Source organism: Vulpes lagopus, chromosome 21 (assembly GCF_018345385.1).
Source record: "Vulpes lagopus strain Blue_001 chromosome 21, ASM1834538v1, whole genome shotgun sequence".
In the NCBI taxonomy this organism is placed as follows: Eukaryota; Metazoa; Chordata; class Mammalia; order Carnivora; family Canidae; genus Vulpes; species Vulpes lagopus.
Genome location: NC_054844.1, coordinates 41,411,081 through 41,431,812, shown reverse-complemented (window position 1 = coordinate 41,431,812; position 20,732 = coordinate 41,411,081). Strand labels below are relative to the sequence as shown.

Below are 20,732 nucleotides of genomic sequence, written 5' to 3'. Positions count from 1 at the left end.
CCACAGAGAACAAAATGATGGTTACCAAAAGGGATGTAGGTGGGAGGATGGATGAAATAGATGAAGGGGATTAAAAGTACGCATATATTTTTTAAAGATTTTATTTATTTATTCATGAGAAACATACAGAGAGAGAGGCAGAGACACAGGCAGAGGGAGAAGCAGGCTCCATGCAAGGAGCCCGACGTGAGACTTGATCTCAGGTCTCCAGGATCACACCCTGGGCTGCAGGCGGCACTAAACCGCTGTGCCACCAGGGCTGCCCTAAAAGTACACTTATCATGATGAGCACTGAGTAATGTATAAGACTGAATCACTACATTGTACACCTGAAACTAATATAACACTGGGGGTTAACTATACTGGAATTAAAACTAATAATAAAATAAAATCCCTGTCAGGGAAGAAAAAAAAAGAAATGGAGAACTTGAGTAATACTATAAACCAATCTGACCTAATAAGGCAGTACTCCAAACACCACAACATACATTTTGCACAAGTGTACATGAACATTCTCCATGATAAACTGTACGTTGTGCTAAAAGCAAGTTTTGACAAATTTAGAAAGACCATACGAAGTATCCTGGAATGAAACTGGTAATTAAGAAAAAGCGGAAAATTAGTAAATATGTGGAAATTCAACAATGCATGTTCTTAACCAATGGGTCAAAAAAAAAAAATAAGGAAGTTATTAGAAAATAACTGGAGGGGCGTCTGGGTGGTTAAGGTAGATGCTTAACTTGGTTAAGCATCTACCTTCGGCTTAGGTCAGGATCCCAAGAGTCCTGAGATCCAGCCTTGCATCAGGATCCCTCCTCAGTGGGGAGTCTGCTTCTCCCTCCCCCCCTGCCTGGTGCATCCCCTGCTTGTGTGTTTACATTCTCTCCCTCTTTCAAATAAATAAGTAAAATCTTTTAAAAAAAGAACTGGAGATGAATGAAAACAAAAACACAATCCATCAAAATTTACTGGATGCAGGGAACAATGCTAAGAGAGAAATTTATAGCTATAAGCACCTTTGTTAGTAAGAATGATCTCAAATCAATAACCCCAGTTTTCATCTTAAAAACGGGGAAAACAAGCAAACCAGATCTAAGGCTAGATACTGCATGATTCCACTTAACTGCAGTATCTAAAATAGGTAAATTCATAAAGACAGAGATTAGAAGAGAGATTACTAGAAGAGTGGAAGGATGAGCAGTTACTATTTCATGGATTTTCTGTATGGAATGATGCAAAAAATTCTAGACAAATACTGGTGATAGTTGCATAGCAATGTAAATGCAAATGCTAAAAAAAATGGTAAATTGTATATATGTGCACTCTACTACAAAAAAAAAAAAAAATCCCAAAGAAAAATGTAAGACACGATGTTCATAACACTAGAAAAATAAATTACTGCTCACTCACGGAGAAAAATGGATAATTAAATCGTGATGTGCATGAACAATATTGTGTGTATACTTGAAATAACAGTGAATGAAAAGATCTTGAAGATCTATTAAATGAAAAGAGGAGGTGGATGTCTACTGTACATTCTTTATCATGTAGAGAAGAAAATTCCTAGGTGGCTATAGAAAAATGCTCATCACCTCTGGGGGAAAGGACTGAAGGAATCTGGGAAAGAGAGACTGAATTAATTATTAATTATTTATTTAATACTGTTTGAGTTTTTTAGAACATGCAAATATTTTCACACTTTAAATTCTGAAATAGACATATGAAAGGAATATATAAATATATATTCTATTTGACATGTTCTGTAATATTTATCAGTTATGACACCCAAATAAAACTTGAATATTCTCAGTCATAAAAAGAAAATTAAAACATGATGAGGCACTGTGTCTTAACGAAATTATCAACAGATGGACAATATTAGTCATTTAATCCTTTTGTCCTCCAAGATCACTGTTTGTGAATCACAGAATTTCAGAAATGAAAAGCATGCACACTTCAAAGAAATAAACCAGGACCTCAGAGGTAACCTGACATGCCCAAGATCAAAGAGCTTGTGGCTGAAAGCAGGATCAATGGTTGGAATATGATTTCTGGCTCCTGCACCTGTCTTTCTGGGTCTTAGGTCATTTGGTTTTAACGAATGATATAAAAATTAATGTGAATTTGTAAATCTTCTTGCAAGAACATTGCAATGTGACGGCTAATTAAAGGAACCATAGGGATGCCTGGGTGGCTCAGAGGTTAAGTGTCTACCTTCGGGTCAGGTCATGATCCTGGAGTCCCAGGATCGAGTTCCACATCGGGCTCCCCGCAGGGAGCCTGCTTCTCCCTCTGCCTGTGTCTCTGCCTCTCTCTCTTTCTAAAGAGATACTAAACCAACTGAGCCACCCAGGCACCCTTAGAGAGAGAGAGAGAGAGATATCAAAATATCAAAATAAATATAATATCAAAATAAATATATATATATTTAATACTACATCTAAGATTTCAAAAAAGCAATCAGCTCTAAGAAATGGGAAGTATAAGGAATAATCAAAATGATTATTTATAGATGACATGCTCTCTGCCAGATGATCTTCATTAGACATAATCAAGGAATTCAGACAGGTTCCTGCAGACAGTGACATTTTTTATTTTAATTAATTAATTAATTAATCGGGGGGGGGGCAGTGACATTTTTTAAAAAAGATCACTAAGATACCAAGGAGAAGGGGAAAGCAACAAAAATTACTTTAAGGAAGAAATTATAAAAGTCATACAGAAAAAAATGGTCTGAGAATAACCAAGACAATCTTAATAAATATGAGTAAGGAGGGATGATTTGCATAAGGACATAGGATATTCTAAAACTATGGTAGTTAAAACATATTTATATTGATAAATATAAAACATAAATTGAAAAAAACATATTGATATTGGCTCAATAAAGACGGATAGAATAGAGAACCTAAAGCCGACCTGACAGATGCAACATTACACACAAGTTGTGGAAAAATAGACCACTCAACAAATTATTAAGTGTTGAGATAACTGCCTTTCCATATATGGAAAAAAATTAGATTCCTATCATGTCCTGTATATGATCATTCCAAATGTATCAAAGACGTAAATTCCTTTGATAGGAATTAGATTCCTATCATGTCCTGTACATGATAATTAATTCCAAATGTATCAAAGACGTAAATCTGACATACAAAACTTCAAAGCTATTAGAAGACCTAGAAGATCTTTATAGCCTCAAGTAGGAGAGAGGGATAATAGGGAGAAGCAGAGGAAATAGAATAAATGACAGGTCTCTTCATTTCTAATTATAGAAAGTAATAATACCACCTGCCACACATCAATAATGAGATTTAAATATGTCCAGTTTTTAGAATAAATAGAATATCAAAAGTAAGCCAATGTTGAGGATTCTATTTTATGCATTTATTTTTATTTTTTTAAGTAGGCTCCATGCTGGGGATTCATGGAACCCAATGTGGTGCCTGAACTCACAACCAGAGATCAAGACCTGAGCTAAAATTAAGAGTCAGATGTTAACTGACCCAGCCACCCAGGTGCCTTAGGATTCAGTTTTAGACGGTAGCTCTGATATCAACTGGAGAATGGAAAAGTTGGGGAAAGCTGAAGGCAAAATCATTAAAAGGCTACTCCAACTGTTCAAGCCTAAACAATAGTAGTCATAATTGAAAGAAGTTTTATTTTATTTTTTTAAAGATTTTATTCATCTATTCATGAGACACACACAGGAGAGAGAGAGAGAGAGAGGAGAGACACAGGCAGATGGAGAAGGAGAAGCAGGTTCCATGCAGAGAGCCTATGTAGGACTCAATCCTGGGATTCCAGGATCACGCCCTGAGCTGAAGGCAGGCGCTAAACTGCTGAGCCACCCCGGGATCCCTGAAAGAAGTTTTAAAGGTAGATTCCACTGAATCTGAGAAAAGGTAAGACCTGTAAAGACAATGAGCAGGTGTCATCAATGATAATTCCCAGATTCCAAACGGATGAACGTCAATATGGTGACACAATTAATTTTGAGATGAGGATGACAGTATAGGGAAGGTTTTCCACCTCTGTCACTAAAAAATTATTCCTGCTCTTCATTTTGATTATCTTTCATGTTGTCAATGAGCATCTAACTAAAACTTCATGCGGTCTAAAGGTAGGCCTTTGGAAAGAATTGCTACCCTAACAACTAATTTTCTAGCTCATCATATGAAATTTCTTTGAAATCATGACAGGTTTTATAAAATATCCAAATGTGTTTTTTAAATTCTCAAACAGACAAGCAACAACAATTTTCTGGCTTCACACTAGCCTCTACTTAGAAACATTTCTTACCATGATTGGCTTGCCCTGAAATGTTTTAACTTCTTCTCTTAAGTATTTAAAAGCCTGTTAACAAAGCAGAAAGGAGCTTTTATTAGCATTCAAACATTTCATTAAAGCCATCTTTTTTTTTTTAAGATTTTATTTATTCATTCATAAGATACACAGAGAGTGAGGCAGAGACATAGGCAGAGGGTGAAGCAGGCTCCCTGTGGGGAGCCTGCTGCGGGACTCCATCCCAGGACCCCAGGATCACAACCTGAGCCAAAGGGAGATGCTGAACCATTGAGCCACCCAGGTGCCCCAAAGCCATCTTTATTTTATTTTATTAAGAGTTTGGTAGAGTTTAGTAACTATCTCCAAGCTAAACAGTAAAAAATTCTAAAATCAATTCCATTATTCAGGTGGTAAGGAATGAAAACGTAAAAACACCTCAGCTAAAATTCAAATTTACTGTAGATTAGCTACTATGGATTATTGCAGAAAAAATGCACAAAACCCAACAGACCCAAAATATCACTACATATTTAGTTAAGAATGGTTCAATCAGACAGCTTTCTAAGATGAAGAATTAAAAAAAAAAAAAATCAGTGGGGTGCCTAGCTGGCTCAGTTGGTGGAGTATGCAACTCTTGATTTTGGGGTCATGACTTTGAGTCCCACACTGGAGGTATAGTTTACTTCAAAAATCAACCAACCAATCAGTGAGCAGTTTTAAAATGCTATTAGAGATATTTTTGTTTTTTTGTTTCAATGCGAATATTACTTCTCTTTAAGTTGGATATGACAACATGTAAGAGTAAAATCATTAATGTCAAAATTCCAAAAATCAGAAAGGAAGTTATATATTTATTGCAGGCCTAGTATGTATATACTAAAAATACTAACTACTGAGTACATGGTTCCCAATTTTTAATTTTAAAATTGTGCTTTTTATCGATAGGAAACTTCTTAAATTGAAACTCTAAAGGCTTTAAGAACACAATAAAAAAGGACACCAATTAAGCAAAACCAAAAAGGTGAACAAGGTGATCAACAGTCTTCACAAATATTGCTGTAAGCATTTATTTCTCAGTTAAAATATACCATTACTTTTTTTTTTTTTTTTTTTTGCCACCAAGACTTCAAATCAGAAGAAAAGTTTTCTTCTCACCTGTTGTGCATCTGTGTCTGACTGGAAAGTGATATACCAGTTGCTATTGTGTGCAAACTCACAGCTTATCACCTTGGGGCAGTTTTCATTTTTGAACAAAGCTTTAACTTCCTAAAAAAAAGAGAAAACTTTAGTGTAAATTTTGTATATGATTGAGATAGAATCTAATTTTAAGATCAGCTAAACTGAAGCATTTCACTTTTAGTGGCAAGTGAAATTTCCCTTATTAGTAAAACCTCTCTAGACCTGCCATTATCCAAAAAAAGAAAAAAGAAAGAAAGAAAAAAAAAGGTCCTTCATTAACATTTTATAGGTGTCAGTATTTTCTCATCCTCATTCAATCCAGGTTGCTCTGTCTATATCAGAGTCACAAACATGAACTCTGTGCAAAGGTATCTTTACTTTTCCATTATTGAAACTGAAATTTCATAACTGAACCCTAAAACAAATACATGTATTTCAAAAAAGAGGATTACCAAAAAAACTCAAACCTGTGTAAACAGCTCACAGCTTGAAAATAGTTCATAAAAAGAAAAGAAAGAAAATAACTGGAAGTCAGTATTAAGTATTTCTAAATGGTTATAGAGGGAAAAGAAACATCTACTGAAATTACATTCATGCAGCAGGAGACACAGATTTACAATGAAAACAACTCTGTTTAAAAGATTTATCATCTCCATTTTACAACTGAGGAAATGGTAGCTCAAATTGTTTAACCTACTCACACTGTCACAAAGAAGAACTCAAACTCAGATTTGTATGCTTCCAAACTCCATTCTGTCTAATACCTATTTGAGTTCAAGGAGAAATTCAGTAGTAACCAGTAATTCCCATATATAAACAATCTGATCAGGTTAAAATGCCCCATAAAATACCAAGCTACCATGAGGTATCCATTTTTAAAAAGGTAATTACTAAGCTGATGGGGCAATCAACATGATGACAGTGAAGTCTAACCTGTATTTTAACTCCCTTAAATTTTTACTGCACTGAATTAAAAGAAGAATGTCTCTACTTATAGAGATATTTGCTTGGGTCAAATACTACTTGAAATAAATACATATGCAACTGGCTGAGCTTTGTGACACTACAGAAGTGGTGAAATATCACCAAGTTTAATTAATAAAATGCTCATCCAGTCCAGAATTACATTTCTGTAGAACTATCTGTGGAACTGCTAGACTGCCACCCACCAATCTCTACCTTCAAAAATCCACAGATATACTCCAAATATTTCTAATTCTCTTAAATGAATAATGAACTGATTCGTTTATATAATCTTTATCGAGCTATCTTAGTCATCTGCACTTCCTTCACTTTTTCTTAATGAACAGTATGTTGCTGCCTTGTTCCTTCCTGCTTTTCATGTGTGACTTGTTTATGCATTCAGAGTGTAAATTACAGTAACTATAAAAATACTACCTAAACTTTGATTGGTTTTACATGCCAAATAATGCTCTAAGTTCTTTATATATTAACTCACTTAATTCTCACAAATTTAATGAGTTATGTATTTAATATCCCACTTAACAGACAGAGAAAACAAAGCAAAAGAGGTTAGGTATTGAATCCAAGGTCACAGAGCTAACAGGTAAAAGCTAGAATTCAAATACCTAGGCAGTTTGGCTCATATATCCTATACTGTTTCTTAATAATGCAAAATTCTTCCCATTCTGCGATTTTCCTTTCAATTTGTTACTTTGACATATAGTTCATAATTTTACATAGAAGATCTATCTAGTGACAGTTTCTTTTCTAATTTTTCTCACTGCTTCTAAGTTTAGGAAATCTTCATTCTGGAGAGTTAATACTGAATGACTCTGGGCAAAACGATTAACTACTAATGTGCCAAATTTGTTAGGTGGCAAGAGTCTAAAAATTCTTTTTAAATGGTTGACCAGGGGATCCCTGGGTGGCTCAGTGGTTTAGCGCCTGTCTTCGGCCCAGGACGTGATCCTGGAATCCCAGGATCGAGTCCCGCGTTGGGCTCCCTGCAAAGAGCCTGCTTCTCGCTCTGCCTGTGTCTCTGCCTCTCTCTCTGTGTCTCTCATGAATAACTGAATAAAATCTTTAAAAAAATAAAAATAAAATAAATAATAAATGGTTGACCAATTACTGTCTATCAGTTACTAATTACTCCTCTTCATCTCTAACTTATCATTTTTAAAAAGATTTTATTTATGTATTTATTCATGAGAGACACACAGAGAGAGAGGCAGAGACACAAGCAGGCTCCATGCAGGGAGCCCGACGTGGGACTCCATCCTGGGACTCCAGGATCACGCCCTGGGCTGAAGGCAGACGCTCAAGCACTGAGCCAACCAGGTGTCCCTCTAACTTATTATCATTAACATGGCAAACCAGTGTAAAGTTCTGTGGTTTACTGGTTAAGAAACATGGGCTCTGGAATCAGAGAGAGCAAGTTCAACTCAGATTCTGCCATTTAAACAGCCCATGTGTCCTTAGGCAAGTTATTTAACCATACTAAGGCTCAGTTATTCTATCTGTGAAACAGAGATAACAAAACCTTAGGCTTTAAGTAACCATAAAGTATACTGCACAATACTTGGTTAAACCTAATTATTAAATAAATGTTGTTATACATACATTACTATATAAGCATCTATTTCTGGATTATATTGTTTCATTCAAATGTTATTTTATTCTTGTACCTGTACCACACCATCTTTATGCCTGCAATTTTGCTTTATATTTGCTAGCTAGGAGAATTAGTCTTGATTCTTATTTTTCTTTATTCCTAAGTTTACTCTTTCAGATGAATCCTCAAGTTCTCAAAAGAGCCTATTTATATTTTGCTTGCCATTCAAATCAATAAACTGACAACTAGTAACACTGCAATACTCAGTCTATCATTCTAAGAAAATGGAATTATGTCTTCCTCCCTCTGTACCATTCTTCCAGTGTTTTAGAGTTTACAAAACAAAATTTATCCTATTCACAGTAACTGATATGAGGGCACTGATTTATACCTTGTTTATACTCAATTTAAACAGTTAAAGAACACACTCATCTTTAACAACGCTTAATAATTTACCTCTATAGGTGTTGTTTCAGGAATCTCTCTAAGAATCACAATACAACGCTTATGACTTGGTCTCACTTTCTCACCCTTCTCATCAACTTGCACCATGGGAGAAGCTGAAATTTAAAAAAGTGTTTCATCCAAAAGTGACAAGGAAAGATGTTAATATTGCCATTAAAAATTATTCATTTCTGTTTCCAAGTGAATACATTAACAGAGGTAAATATCTTAAAAAAATTAAATTGGAGAACCAAAGATTACAGCTGTAACAAAATATTTTGAGAATACACAAAAAACACTGTCAAATGTTATTCTTTGAATATACAGGGCACGTACTTTGTGTCTTGGGACTATGTTGGGGTTGAAAAACTTTTAGGAGTCTATAATACATAGCTAACAAGGTAATTATCCTGTGTTTAACTCTGAATTCTGGATTCCTGGAGATAACAAGAATTAGTGTATTTGCACTCCACTCTTATGACTGGCTTACAGAACTGCATTCTGACATGTGAAAAAAATTCTTAAAATTCAAGTTTAAGAAGCACTTAAACCAAGAATTAAACTCAAAGGACTGTAATTTCCCCCTTGATTTTAACATATTTATTCTTACCTACTATTACAGACACTGAGAAGCCATCTTATAGATGCTGACTTTGAGGAAATATTTAATGAAGATAGTACCACATAGTGAAAACTTTTATTTGCAGTCTCTTCAGAGAGATAATATGCCATATCTCTCTCTGAACAGGTAAGTAGTGAGAACAGAAGAAACAGGGAAGAAAAGTTGGGTGTAAGTACTAGATTCTAGCCCTTAGAGATGGAGGATTCCAATGATCTCTTGGTTAAATTTTTTTTTTTTTGATGACAAGACTGGTTTGTTTTAAGAGACCACTGCACAAACCAATTAGAGATTTCATAAATGTTTTTAGCCCTCTGAGAATGGAAAGCCTCTACGCTCATTTAAGTCTATTATTGGACTTGTTATATTTAACTTTTAAACATTTTCAATGACACATTTCATATAAAAGTGAAGATCTGCCTTCATTCGGGTAAGCAGTTAAAACTTTGGTATAATTTTCCTAAGAGAGATTACCAAGAAATACTGATATAAGACTATAAGACACAAACACCATTAAATATGCTTAGAACCTCAAATTCTTTATCAAACTTTAGAGTAGTTATTTGTCACACTACAGACTGCACTTCTTTAACAGGTGGTGGAATCAATTTAGGGGAAAAAAAGTTAATTCCAAGTATTTAGTATTTATCTGAATAATTACCATTTCAGTTGTCTGTGGGTTTGTGGTGTGCATAATGTGTATAAAATGTACTTCTTACCTGGGCTCAAAAGTTTGAAAACAGAATGATTCACAAGATGTGATAATGATACATATATATGACTTTCAAAAAAAAAAAAAAATATATGACTTTCTAAAAGCCCAGAAAACTGAGATTTAATTGCTTACTCTTGAGTAAGTGGGTATTACGATGAACCACTACAGTGCAGAATTAATAGAGAAGCTATATACCAAGTCAGTAAAAATAAAGATAAATTATTGGAACTACTAGATTAACAAAAAACAGGGAGTTAACAATTCCCTGCCTGGTGAGCACAGCTTAATGTACAGAATTGTGGAACCACTATACTGTATACTTGAAAATAATACGTGTCAACTACAATTTAAAAAAACAGCCAACAAAAAAAATTCCCTGTATGATCAGAAATCAAAAGAATATTTAATTTAGCTTTTTGACTTTAAAAATAAGCTAAAAGGTATGATTTACATACACCTCAACACTTCAAGAATTAGATCAGGGTCTGTAGTCAGCTTTTTTATTTCTTCCATGTTGGCAACTGTCCAAATTGGGATGAACTGATCACTGTCCATCTGAGATATCAGGTAAAGATCCTTTGACAAATTTTCTCTGAAAGGAATAAACAGAAGAGTCCCATAAAACAAACAATTCTTAAAAAGTACCTAAAAAAAGAGGTGCCTTATTTACTTTTGTCACCAAGTCTAGGAAAACAAGATTATGCTACCAGAAATAACACAATGAACTATGAAAATACATAATACACAAGTATACTCTAAACTTTCAGAAAATTTCTGAATTGCCGAAAGTTTCTGAATCATGCCCAAAAGTTCTGAACGAGGGAACTTTATAGAATTATACTGATATGCAGTGAAACTTAATATTAAATTGAAAAATGCGTTATAAAATATTACATACAGTGTAGTTTCATCTTACAAACACTTTATCATTGATGTTAGAATATGCATATAGGGAAAATTATGGCTTCAATCTTGAGTTTAACTGTAAGGGGTTTAAAATTTCTGAATGTTTTCATTTTTTATCAGTATGTTTGACTTTTTATTTTATTTTATTTTTTATTTTTTATTTATTTATGATAGTCACAGAGAGAGAGAGAGAAAGGAAGGCAGAGACGTAGGCAGAGGGAGAAGCAGGCTCCATGCACCGGGAGTCCGATGTGGGATTCGATCCCGGGTCTCCAGGATCGCACCCTGGGCCAAAGGCAGGCGCCAAACCGCTGCGCCACCTAGGGATCCCCCGACTTTTTATTTTAAAGATATAAACAGGGATGCCTGGGTGGCTCTGTGGTTGAGCATCATCTGCTTTTGGCTCAGGGCATGATCCTGGAGTCCAGGACTGAGTCCCATTTCAGGCTTCCTGATATCTCCACCTCTTTTTCTCTGTGTCTCATGAATAAATAAAATCTTAAAAAAAAAAGATATAAACACTTCCATCTTACACATAAAATCTTGTAACACACCGAAGTAAAATCATAGTCTCATAATGTCTTATTCATGGCAGATCTCTGAAGCAAAGCATATCTTTGCTTATAAGCCACCTTTTCTCAATGACCCTATTTAAAACTGAAACCACCCAAGCACTCTTGATTCCCCTTCCTTTGCTTACAGTGTTCTAATTTTTTCTTTTTTAAAGATTTTATTTTATTTACTCATGAGAGACACAGAGCGAGAGAGGCAGAGACACAGGCAGAGGGAGAAGCAGGCTCCACACAGGGAGCCCGATGTGGGACCCGATCCCGTGTCTCCAGGATCACGCTGTGGGCCGCAGGCGGCGCCAAACCACTGTGCCACTGGGGCTGCCCTCTAATTTTTTCCCACAGACCTTATCACCTAGCACACTTCTAAGTTATTATGCTTTAAAAAAAAGTATGTTTGTTTTGTCTCCTCCAGCCAGAATACAGGTTCCACGAAGAATCTTTGTTCAAAATATATTTCAAGGCCCTAGTGCCTGGCAAAGAGTAGGGGCAAAAGACTTTGCATTCATGTTTTACTAAAAGTAGTAATTACTTTTTATTTATTTATTTATTTATTTTTTAGTAATTACTTTTTAAAAATTAAAATTGTCAACAGGTTGCTTTGGGGGCAAAAAAGAATAGAGAAGACACCAGTAAAGGTTAAAATCATTTTGGCAAAAAAGGAGGAACATAGTAAAAACATTTTCATCAAGAGATTTTCTTAAAATATATATATATATATATATATATATATATATTCTTTTCTTGTTTTTTAGAAAGGGAGAGGAAGGAGAAGGACAGAGAGAGAACCTTAAGCAGGCTCTATGCCCAGAGCGGACCCCAACATGGGCTTAACCTCACAAACCTGAGATCATGACCTGAACTGAAATCAAGAGTCAGATCCTAAACTGACTGAGCTACCCAGGTGTCCCTGTACACAAAATATTTATACAACTAAAAAGCTATAGCCTAAATCAACTCTGACTTTCAACATGTCTATTCTTATAAAACCTTGGTCAAACTTTTTTTTTTTAAAGATTTTATTCATTTATTGGGAGATAGAGCATGAGTACCTGCACAAACTGGGATAGGGCCAGAGGGATAGGGAGCATATTCCAAGCTGAGTGTGGAGCCCGATGTAGGGCTCGATGCCACAATTCTGAGATCCCGACCTGAGTAAAGTCAGATGCTTAACTGACTAAGCCACCTCGTGGCCCAACCTTGGTCAAACTTTTAAAGAAATTGTATCTTGTCAGAAGTCAAAGTAATGGATATAAATCACATCTATGATTTGACTACTCATGACCAATACCTGATATGCACTAATAACAATTTTGTTGAGTCACAGACCAATCAGACAGTTAGTTGGTTTGAACTGAGTATCAAAGTTCTGAGTAGGATGTTGGAAATCATGAAAAACCAGAGCTCCTACCTACTCCAACAACTAAAAAGCCTGGCTAAATTCCAAAAACCATGTTTCTGGAGATGGAGGAAAAAAGCTACAAGAACAAAACTAAATTCCAGAAAGATCATCTTTCTTTCCTGCAGGCATTCAAAGATCCGGGGCCAGAGCGAAACCAGCAGAGCTTTAGGCCGCTGCCCAGGATTGGCACTGTGAACTGCCAACCATAGGAGCTCCTAACATACAGCAGATTTCCCCCCATATGACATTTCCTGTGCTCTAAGGAGGGAGATGGAAGTCAGGCTGAAAAGGGAGAGTAATATCTCTGTGGTTTTGTGGAAGTTCCTGGGGGATGGACAAAGCTTGCATCAAACACAAGTAGGTCTCCCCCATAAGACATCTGCCAGGTTTTGAAGCTTAACAGGGTTAAGAGACTAAAGAGCTAACCTCAAACCTCTCAAGAAAAAGATTAAATTCCCCTTGGTGTTTCAGGATTGAGGTAACAGTTAACAGGCAACTTCTAAGTCAAAAGACTACAAAAAGGTGATGCCTAAAGAACAGAGATAAATCAGAGGTAGACTGAGTCTAATTAAGGTGGCTGCTCAGCCCTAACCCAGCTCAACTTCCGAATGGATTGAAGCAATGAATCTACTTCCACCTACAAGAAGCTCAAATCTTGTCTAAAGGGAAAAATTACATTACCTGCAGCTCCTAGTTTCTTTTATATGTAATGTCCAGCATATAATCAAAATTTGTAAGACAACAAAAAGGCAGGAAATTATGACAGAGAACCAAGAGAAAAAAACTCAAATATAAGCAAACACATCAATGATCCAGTTAGTAGGCAAAAATTTTTAAATAACTATTGCATGTATGTTACAGAAAAAGAAGTATATCACAGGCACAAATGACTAAAGACAGAAAGCTCCTATTTTATTGTTTTATCCTGTACTAGATTATAAAGTCAAAGAATAAAAAGGAGGGGAAAAGGGAGGGGCTATTTCAGATAAAGAATCAATTAAACTGGGATGCCTGGGTGGCTTTAGCGGTTGAGCGTCTGACTTCGGCTTAGGGCTGATCCCGGTCCAGGGATAGAGTCCTGCATCAGGCTCCCAGTGAGGAGCCTGCTTCTCCCTCTGTCTATGTCTCTGCCTCTCTCTATGTGTCTCTCACAAATAAACAAAATCTTAAAATTAAAAAAACAATTAAACCTGAGTCAAGAATATATCATGTATAAAGAAAGAAGCCTAGGGGTGCCTGGCTGGCTCAGTTGGTGTACACATAAACTCTTGATCTCAGAGCCATGAGTTCAAGCCCCATACTGGGCATAGAGTTTACTTAAAAAATAAACAAAAGAAAGAAAGAAAAGAGAGAGAGAGAAAGAGAGAGAGAGAGAAAAAGAAAAAGAAAAAGAGAAAAGAAAAGAAAAGAAAAGAAAAGAAAAGAAAAGAAAAGAAAAGAAAAGTTAGTTTATGATAAAATCCAGGTTTCCAGCTTGAAAAATTGTTTTACTGGTCCTACTCACCACATATAAGAAAATTAGAAGGTGTTACCTTTGCATACATATCCAAACTTCTATTTATTTTGGAAGGGGCGGTTTTATAATACTGAAGTTTCATGAGATCTAAACTATTAATTACCTACATAATTGTTATCTATAAATAAGACATCTTGAGGGGCGCCTCAATGGCTTAGTTGGTGAAGTAGCTGACTCTTAGTTTTGGCTCAGGTCATAACCTCAGGGTTGTGAGACTGAGGCTCATGTCAGGCTTGCAATCAGGATGGAGTTGGTTTGACATTCCCTCCTTCCCCCTCCCCATTCCCTGGCCCATGCGTGCACTTTCTAAAATAAATTAATTAATAAAATCTTAAAAAAAAGAAAAGACATCTTGAAACATTTGCCTGAAAGAACTCCTTATTTAATAGAAGACACTGGTAACATAAATTCTATGCCCATCCACCTATCTTGCTAAATATAACTCCATGATCACACGTTATACAAGCTAATTACTGAAAATATACATTAAGATATAACTACTTTTTTCTTTAAATATTATTTATTCAGGAGAGGCAGAGAGAGAGAGAGAGAGAGGAAGAGACATAAGCAGAGGGAGAAACAGACTCCCTGCAAGGAGCCTGATGCAGGACTCGATCCTGGACCCCAGGATCACACCCTGAGCCGAAGGCAGACACTCAACTGCTGAGCTACCCAGGTGTCCCAAAATATAATCACTTTTAATGAGAATCCTAAACCTGAATATGTTCCTAGGAAAAGTATCCAAGAGCCAATCCATAAGTAATCCAATCCAGTATTTCATTATCTTTCCATGAAGACTAGATCCTTGGTATATCCAATCAGAGATTACATCTTTAAATTTAGTTAAGAAACAGACTAAAGAATATACTCCCCCCGAAAAATCACTGAAGTAAATTAAAACCACCATTCCTCACTCTATTTCACAGATATTTTACATCTACTAACCAAACTATTCTTTTTTTTCTTTTTAAGATTTTATTTATTTATTTATGAGAGATACAGAGAAAGAAGCAGAGAGAGAAGTAGGCTCCTCGCAGGGAGCGTGATGCAGGACTCAATCTCAGGACCCCAGGATCACGACCTGACCCAAAGGCAGACACTCAACCACTGAGCCACACAGGTGCCCCACTAACCAAACTATTAAAAAAATGAGAAATCTCAGTAAAAACAAAAATGAATAGTGTTACCGGGAGAAACAGAATTCCAATTGCTTCTTCAGACATTCTTTTAGGTCTTCTGCAGAAATTGCTGAACTGCTTTCTCCTAAAATTAAAAAACAGAGAAAAAAGTTAATACCAAATTATCACAGGTAGTAAACATTACATATTGTACTCAGAATATGTCACAGAGTATGAACAAATTAAAATTCACAACAAAACCGTATTATTTTTAGAATTCAGCTTAACTGAATTTTAACAAAGTCAAACTAATTTCAACCTATCCTTTCTTTAGATAGATTTCAGATCAGTTTAAAAATTATTTTATCAAGTAATGAACACAACACTATTAATACTGAAGGTACCTGGCTACCCTACTGTAAAACACTACCTTAAATACTTTAAAAATGTGATAACTGGGGATCCCTGGGTGGCTCAGTGGTTTGGCGCCTGCCTTTGGCCCAGGGCGGGATCCTGGAGTCCTGGGATCGAGTCCCATGTTGGGCTCCCGGCATGGAGCCTACTTCTCCCTCTGCCTGTGTCTCTGCCTCTCTATCATAAATAAATAAATAAATCTTAAAAAAAAATGTGTAACTACTTATTCCTTTAATGAAAGCTCAAAGAACAAAAGTAATAGTAATCTAAATTTGAAGAAACTAGCTAAACAAATTAGAATATATATCTATGTATGTCTACACATCTGTATTGGTACTAAATCTGATTCTTAGTCATATTTTTTAAACATTTATCTCTTAATATTTTTTTTAATTCATGAGAGAGACAGAGAGAGAGGGGCAGAGACACAGGCAGAGGGAGAAGCAAGCTCTATATAGGGAGACCGATGTGGGACTTGATCCCGGGTCTCCAGGATCACGCCCTGAGCCAAAGGCAGCGCTAAACCTCTGAGCCACCCAGGCCGCCCTATTCTTTTCATTTCTTCCTTTTTTTTTTTTCTTTTCATTTCTTGATTGTAGAGCACTATATCTTCCTAGGACTATTTATTATTTTAAGATTGTATTTATTTATTCATGAAAGACACAAAAAGAGAGGCAGAGATATAAGCAGAGGGAGAAGCAGGTTCCCTGTAGGGAACCCGATGCAGGACTTGATCCCGGACTGGGATCCCATCCTGAACCAAAGGCAGATGCTCAACCACTGAGCTATCCAAACGTCCCTTCCCAGGAATATTTATTTTTTTTTTATTTTTATTTTTTTTAAATTTATTTTTATGATAGTCACACAGAGAGAGAGAGAGAGACAGAGACACAGGCAGAGGGAGAAGCAGGCTCCATGCACCGGGAGCCTGACGTGGGATTCGATCCCAGGTCTCCAGGATCACGCCCTGGGCCAAAGGCAGGTGCCAAACCGCTGCGCCACCCAGGGATCCCCCCAGGAATATTTAAAACAAACATCCAAAGGATCAAATCAACTCTCACAGCCCTTTATGCTTTCAGTTATTTAAACTCAGGTTATGAGACTTTTTCTTTCAGAACTCAAGCCTGAAGAACTTTTTTATTACAATCTTACACAAAACATTATAGACTCAAAGCATGTAATTTGTCATCTTCTTAAAAAGCATTAGGGACTAAGCACTAATTTCCTTTAAATACAGACAAAAGAATGCATATAAAAATATATACATTTTGCACCTGATTTTGCTACTACTTTGTCTTACTAATCAAGATTCAAAGCAGTATTAGGTATTAGATTAACTTCATTAAACATGAATATAAGAAAGGGCACCTGGGTGGCTGAGATGGTTAAGTGTCTGCCTTCAGCTCAGGTCATGATCTCAGGGTCCTGGGATTGGCCCTGCCTCAGGCTCCCTTCTCCCTCTATCTCTCCCTCTCCTTCTGCCTCTGCCCCTCCCCTCTGCTTTGGGTGCTCTCTCTCTGAAATGAATAATGAATAAATAAAATCTTTCTTTTAAAGATTTTATTTTTTTAAATTTATTTATTCATGAGAGGCACAGAGAAAGAAAGAGAGGCAGAGACACGGGCAGAGGGAGAAGCAGGCTCCGTGCAGGGAGCCCGACGTGGGACTCAATCCCAGGTCTCCAGGATCACACCCTGGGCCAAAGGCAGGCGCTAAACCGCTGGGCCACCGGGGCTGCCCTGAATAAATAAGATCTTAAAAAAAACAAAAACAAAAACAAAAAACACGTAAGAAGCATACTATTTCTATGTATATGCAATCCTTCTAACCGGGCTGCCCTTATTATTTTTTTTTTTTAAGATTTTATTCACTTATTCATGACAGAGAGAGAGAGACAGGCAGAGGGAGAAGCAGGCTCCATACAGGGAGCCCGACGTGGGACTCGATCCTGGGTCTCCAGGGTCAGGCCCTGGGCTGAAGGCGGTGCTAAACTGCTGAGCCATCCAATCCTTCTAATACAAAATCCAACCACCTCAATGTGCTAGCTAAATATGAATAATAATTTCACTTTTCAATGTCATTACAGGATACTTTTCAATGTCATTACAGGAAACTTATTAAAATATCAACTAGTTGCCGCATTACTAAAACCAACTCTATGTTTAATATACCCAGTGATCAGGTATATTATGACCACAAGTAGGGAGGAGAATGTACCACCTTAAATTATTATATGGAATATCACCTATGCCATTTCAGAAATCAATTTAGAAGCTGACAAAACTTAGAAATCCAGTCCAAATATTTATAATAAGTAAGGAAATTGGAGACAAAGGTTAATGTATCTTGACTGAAGTCACAGAACTAAGCAGCAATAGAAAGACTACTCGCTATTACATTTTTAAAAATTTATTATTTTTTTACATTTATTTTCCAAAGTGATCCCTTATTATTATTTTTTAAAGATGTTATTTATTTATTTATTCATCAGAGACAGAGACAGAGTGAGAGAGAGAGAGAGGCAGAGACACAGGCAGAGGGAGAAGCAGGCTCCATGCAAGGAGCCCGATGTGGGACTCGATCCCGGGTCTCTAGGATCACACCCTGGGCTGAAGGCGGCACTAAACCACTGAGCCACCAGGGCTGCCCCAAAGAGATCCTTTAAATCAGAAAAATTAAGATAGGTAGTTGGGGTCTATGGTCCATTTTTAGTTTCTTTATATCTTATCCATTTTAAGTCCAAGCCAAGTACTTACCCTTGTTAATTAAATAAATGTGAAAAAAATTTCACAAGTTGAATTGTAGTAGAACAATGTTTTTATTTTTTTTTAATTTTAATTTTTAATTTTTTATTTATGATAGGCACACAGTGAGAGAGAGAGAGAGAGAGAGAGAGAGAGAGAGAGAGAGGCAGAGACACAGGCAGAGGGAGAAGCAGGATCCATGCACCGGGAGCCTGACGTGGGATTCGATCCCGGATCTCCAGGATCGCGCCCTGGGCCAAAGGCAGGCGCTAAACCGCTGCGCCACCCAGGGATCCCCAGAACAATGTTTTTAATACAGCCATTTTCTCAAAATTAATCCCTGCAATTTCACATTTATAAATGCATTTCATACTAACAAAAGTAACGGGAAAATTGACAACTTGCATCTATCCCAATTAATCAATGCCAAGAAACTTGGGCTCTCTGAAAAATTGTAACATAGGTCTCTTAACTATATTGACTATTTTTTCCTTTTATCTTTAATTTCATATTATCTTTTAATAGGATCTTTAAATATTCTTTTCAAATCACAATTTTCACATTTGTCCACTTGAAAGCAGATTTATAAAAATAACCTAGCATTTCAGTAACACACAGTTCTCTTCAAATAAGAAAACAGAGTGATCAATGCCAAAGGTTTATTAGAACAATAAATGATAAACTGTAAGGGGAAAAACACTAGTGTACTGTATGTTCATTTTACCAATAAAAGTATAAAGTTTACCAGAAACGTCATATATTTGGTAACTCAGATCTTCTGGCCCTAAAATCATCCCATCAGTTGATTCTTCAATGCCTATAGTATTTCTGGTGGTTTCGCAAGATGAATACATTACTTCATATTCTTTACACATATCATCTGAAAGCTCTGTATTACCTGTATTAAAGAAAACATACTGAAAGTAAATAGGAATTCTTTAAATCCTATCTTTAGGAACCCTGGGCACTAGATCTTCTATAATAATAATATTTTAAGGAATCTGATCAGTTGGGAAAATGTCCACATGGTTGTAGTAAGAGTTTTCTTCTTGAGGGAGATAAGTTTACCATTATGGTCAAGCTAAAATGATTAACAATAGTTTAAACTCATATAGCGCTATGGACTAACTCTGTGCAGCTTCATGTACTTTTGTTCACTCGATTCTCAGAAAATCCTATGCCAAAAGTAATTATTAATGTTTTTATAGAAGGAAAGGAAACAGGCACAGAGAAGTTAAGTTATACCCATAGTTAAACAGTGAGTAAATAGCATTGCCAATGATGGTATATCAAAACTAATTTATAACTACCATATCATGAATGGGTTAAATGCTAGACCGAAAGATAGAGCTACTATTTGAAATTAGTGATAATCCATTCATACTAAAAATAAGTAAGAACTGTGTACAAAATACATGTTAAGCATGTATAAATATATTTAATCAAATAATCAAAAGATATACCCCGAAGTTCTATAAACTGGTTTGGTTATATGTTAAACCAAATTATGATTTGTACTGATGAAATATTTAGGACTTACCCTCAGGATGAGACCCTGATGTGGCTGCTGTTTCATGCCAAGAGCTTTCAGTTCCATGAGTTACTTGAGTGGCATCGGTATTTCCAGGAGGAATTTCTTGCCATACTTTGGCATTAGGATTTAAACCAGTTCCTTTAGATGTTACCTGCTAAATAATCAAAGGATCTATTTTTAAATTTTAAAAGCACATTAAAATTATAAATTTAAATAATGACTTTTATTTTAAACGTGAAAAAAAACCCCAATAATACTAAGTAACTTAATAATAAGTATTAAATTATATTTTAAAATTTTGGGCTCATCTTGAAAATCAATTTTTTTAAAGGTTTTATTTATTTATTCACGAAAGACACACAGAGAGAAGCAGAGACACAGGTAGAGGGAGATGGGGAGCCTGATGTGGGACTTGATCCTAGGACCCTGGAATAACAACCTGAGCCAAAGGCAGATGCCCAACCACTGAGCCACCCAGGTGCCCCGAAAATAAATCTTTTTAAGGAGACAGACTTGAAATGTACATATATAAAACTTAGCTACCTATACAACAAAAAATATTATCCCTGTTAACAATTAACATAAAATGCTGCTTTATCCCAATCTACTTACAAAGGTCATAAAATTTATTCAGACTATTCAACTATCTTTGGCATTATTGTGTATTTACAGCAAATTGAGTTACCTAGAAATATTTTCCAGAGAACGTA

At 36.0% G+C, this 20,732-nt stretch overlaps 1 protein-coding gene across 1 annotated transcript in view; it reads right to left on the bottom strand.

The window, feature by feature from the left end:
- The window catches only part of LOC121479921 (la-related protein 4), a 52,210-nt gene extending 32,027 nt beyond the window's left edge, over window positions 1-20,183 (bottom strand). Inside the window, exons 1-7 of the mRNA XM_041735970.1 lie at window positions 20,029-20,183; window positions 19,234-19,386; window positions 15,400-15,475; window positions 10,275-10,411; window positions 8,498-8,601; window positions 5,443-5,553; window positions 4,303-4,356 (exon numbers count right to left, since the gene is read on the bottom strand). Coding sequence (XP_041591904.1) covers window positions 4,303-4,356; window positions 5,443-5,553; window positions 8,498-8,601; window positions 10,275-10,411; window positions 15,400-15,475; window positions 19,234-19,363 — 612 coding nt within the window. The 5' untranslated portion in view covers window positions 19,364-19,386; window positions 20,029-20,183. The remainder of the gene's footprint in view (window positions 1-4,302; window positions 4,357-5,442; window positions 5,554-8,497; window positions 8,602-10,274; window positions 10,412-15,399; window positions 15,476-19,233; window positions 19,387-20,028) is intronic.
- Between the last annotated feature and the right edge of the window lie 549 nt (window positions 20,184-20,732).